Source organism: Octodon degus, unplaced genomic scaffold, assembly GCF_000260255.1.
Source record: "Octodon degus isolate 3935 unplaced genomic scaffold, OctDeg1.0 scaffold00029, whole genome shotgun sequence".
Lineage (NCBI taxonomy): Eukaryota > Metazoa > Chordata > Mammalia > Rodentia > Octodontidae > Octodon > Octodon degus.
Genome location: NW_004524605.1, coordinates 4,840,397 through 4,843,738, shown reverse-complemented (window position 1 = coordinate 4,843,738; position 3,342 = coordinate 4,840,397). Strand labels below are relative to the sequence as shown.

The following is a 3,342-nucleotide window of genomic DNA, read 5'->3' as shown; positions in this document are numbered from 1 at the left end:
AAAAAAAAAAAAAAAAAAAAAGCAGCATCAGCATCCCATATAACCATCCAGCTGAAGAAATAAAAACCTGGAGGGTTGGGGGAGTAGCTTAGTGATAACTTGCCTAGCATATGTCTTTTTTTTTTCTTTCTTTCTTTTTTTTTTTTTGGGCAGAACCGAGGATTGAACTCAGATCCTTGCGTTTGCCAGTCAAGCGCTTATCCTACTGAGCCATCTCCCTAGCCCCTTGCCTAGCATATGTGAGGCTCTGAGTTTAATGGCCAATAATGAAAGAAAGGAAAAAATAAACAAGCTGGTTGTAGTGCTACATGCTTGTAATCCCATCCTTCAGGAGGCTAAGGCAGGAGGATTGTTGTGAAGGCCAGCCTGGACTAGATCTTGAGACCCTGTCTCAAATCAGGGGAAACAGGAAAAAAAAATTGACTTACACACTAGAAGCACGTCTCTGATTCCCCAAGGAGATTGTTTGAAATATTTATTCTAAACCTGTGATCCCTAAACTCTAGAAAGCTGAGGCAGAGAGATCCCACATTTGGACCCAACTTGGCAATTTAGCAATATCCTGACTCAAAATTTGAAGGGCTGGAGACAGATAAACCCAAGTAAAGGCTCAGTACCATGCACTCAGAATGTTTAGTGTGAATTACCTCATCTGTCATTACTGAAGTAAAATTGAACAGCCACTTTTTTTTTTTCTTTTTGATCATTTGTGTTTTTTGTTTTTGTTTTTGATTTTTTTCTTTTGAGACAGGGTCTTGATATAGCCCAGGCTGGCTTAGACCACACAGTTTAGCCCAGGATGGTCTCAAACTCCAGAGCTTCCTGCCTCAAACTCCAAGAAATTTGAATTATTGCATGTAGTACCATTTCTGGCAAGAGTTGAACTCAGGGCCAGGTATGGGAGTGCACATCTGTAATCCCACCATGTGGAAGGCTGAGGCAGGAGGATCACTGTGAGTTGAGGCCAGCCTGGGCTACAGTTAGTTCAAGGCCAGCCTGAACTACATAGTGAAATACTATGTTAAAAAAAGGGGAGGAGGGGCCGGGGAAATGGCTCAATAGAATAAGCGCTTCCCTGGCAAGCTCAAGGGCCTGAGTTCAATCCCCGGTTCCACCTCCCCCCAAAAAAAATGGGGGGGCGGGAAGAAGGCTCAGTAGAATAAGAACTTGCCTAGCAAGTGCAAGGGCCTGAGTTCAACCCCGGCTCCGCAAAAAAAAAAAAAAAGGTGAACTCAGTTGTTTTAACTCCATGGACTGTGTATGGACTTACTATACTGCTGTGGATGGCTTTTGTGATAAAAAATTGTTGCTTTATACTTGATACTGTTCATGCTTTTCAGAAAGTGCTAAGGCAAATTTTAAGGCTTGTGTTGTCTTTTTTTCCTTCTTTAGTGAAGCAAATAAGCAACATGTAAGGTGTCAGAAGTGCTTGGAATTTGGACATTGGACTTATGAATGCACTGGGAAAAGAAAATACCTACATAGGCCCTCAAGAACAGCGGAACTAAAGAAAGCTTTAAAGGAAAAAGAAAACAGATTATTATTACAGCAAAGGTAGGTGTACATGTATCATCCAAAGAAATACTGGTTTCATATTCCTGTGGAATTTATTAAGCTTCTGCATGTTTCTTCAAAGTTCCCCAGATGTTAGCTGTAATATTAGCTAAAGCTTAGTGCTAACTGGGAGCTGGCACTGTACTAAGCTCTGCAAGTCACAGGTGTTTTTTTGTTTGTTTGTTTGCCATACCAAGGATTGAACTCAGGACCCTGCACTTGCCAGGCAGGCACTTATGCTGCTGAGCTATCTCTTGGTCCATCACAGTTTATGTAAACCAGGGACATAATTGTGTATTACTGAGGCAGATGCCATTGTTAGCCTTAATTGATGTTAAAGAAGTGAGGCACAAGAAGAATTGGAGATTTGCTCGGTGTCACATAACTGTAAGAGGAAAAGCTAAATGTGAAGCCAGTCAGACTGTCCCTAGGGTCAGTACTGTTAATAATTTTATTTTGTTCCAACTGTCAATGAAATAGCAATAGAATACTGGGGTACATGGAATAAGCAAACTAGCTGGGTATAGTGTTACACATCTGTAATTCCAGGACTGAGGAGCCTGGGCAGGAGGATCACTGCAAGTTTGAGGTCAGTCTAAGCTCCATAATGAGACCCTGTCTCAAAGAAAACAAAAAAATCTATTCAAGACACAGTAAATATACACAGATAAGGTAGAGAGTAGTGTATGTGATGTACTATGAATTCATATTAAAGAAAAGAAGAAATGGCCAGGGAGATGGCTCAGTGGAATAAGTGCTTCCCTGGCAAGCTCAGGGACCTGAGTTCAATCCCCGGTTCCACCAAAAAAAAAAAAAAAAAGAAAAGAAAAGAAGAAATCAGGCATGCTGGTGCACACCTGTAAGCCTAGCACTTGGATGGCTGAGTCAGGAAAACTGCAAGTTCTAGGTCAGCCTGAACTACACAACGATACCCTATCTCTTTTTAAAAAAAAAAAAAAATTTTTTTTTTAAATTTGTGTGTATGTGTGTGGCCAGCTCAGCCCACCAGGGGGTGGGGCTGGCTGACATGTGGTGCTGGGGGATTGAACTGCGGTCCCTGTGCTTTGCTAAGCTTGTTCTAAATAAGTGCTTTAGACCACTGAGCCATCTCACCAGCCCCCGATACCCTATCTCAAAACAAAAAGGAAAGAAAGAAAAAGAAAAGAGGAAGAAACATGTGGGTATAGTGGCACATACCTGCATTCACAGCATTCTGGGAGGCTGAAACAGGGGGATCAAAAGTTTGAGCCTGGAGAACTACCGGCTCGGGGCCCCCCTCCTGTCCCTGTCTTGGACAGGAGCTTTCTTTCTCTCAATAAATATATTCTGCTCATTAAAAAAAAAAAAAAAAGTTTGAGCCCATGGGACCAGCAAGATAGCTCAGCGGTCTAAAAGTGCTTTAGGCCTGGCTTCTGTTAATGTTTGATATCTTTTTTTTTTTTTTGGTGGAACCGGGGATTGAACCCAAGCCCTTGCACTTGCCAGGCAAGCACTTATTCCACTGAGCTATCTCCCCAACCCCAATGTTTCATTTCTTCATAATTGCCATTCTTTCTGGAATCTTAGAGTTCCACTCTACCTGGCTAACAATACTTGTTGAGTGGGCTGTCTTTCCTCTAGTGTAGGCTTTTGACTCTTTGTCCAAGATCACATACTTGAATATGCCCCAGAGAAGTTTTTGTGTCCTTAGTTCTTTTTTTTTTTTTTTAAATATTTATTTATTTATTTACTTATTTATTTTTTGTGTGTGGCCAGCTCAGCCCACCAGGGGGCGGGGCTGGCTGGCAT

General features: G+C 41.8%; 1 protein-coding gene across 2 annotated transcripts in view; it reads left to right on the top strand.

The window, feature by feature from the left end:
• Zcchc10 (zinc finger CCHC-type containing 10) overlaps positions 1 to 3,342 on the top strand; it is a 20,151-nt gene that overhangs the window by 5,637 nt on the left and 11,172 nt on the right. For both annotated transcript variants that reach the window (XM_023713215.1, XM_012514347.2), the window contains exon 2: positions 1,393 to 1,554. In XM_023713215.1, coding sequence (XP_023568983.1) covers positions 1,393 to 1,554 — 162 coding nt within the window. The remainder of the gene's footprint in view (positions 1 to 1,392; positions 1,555 to 3,342) is intronic.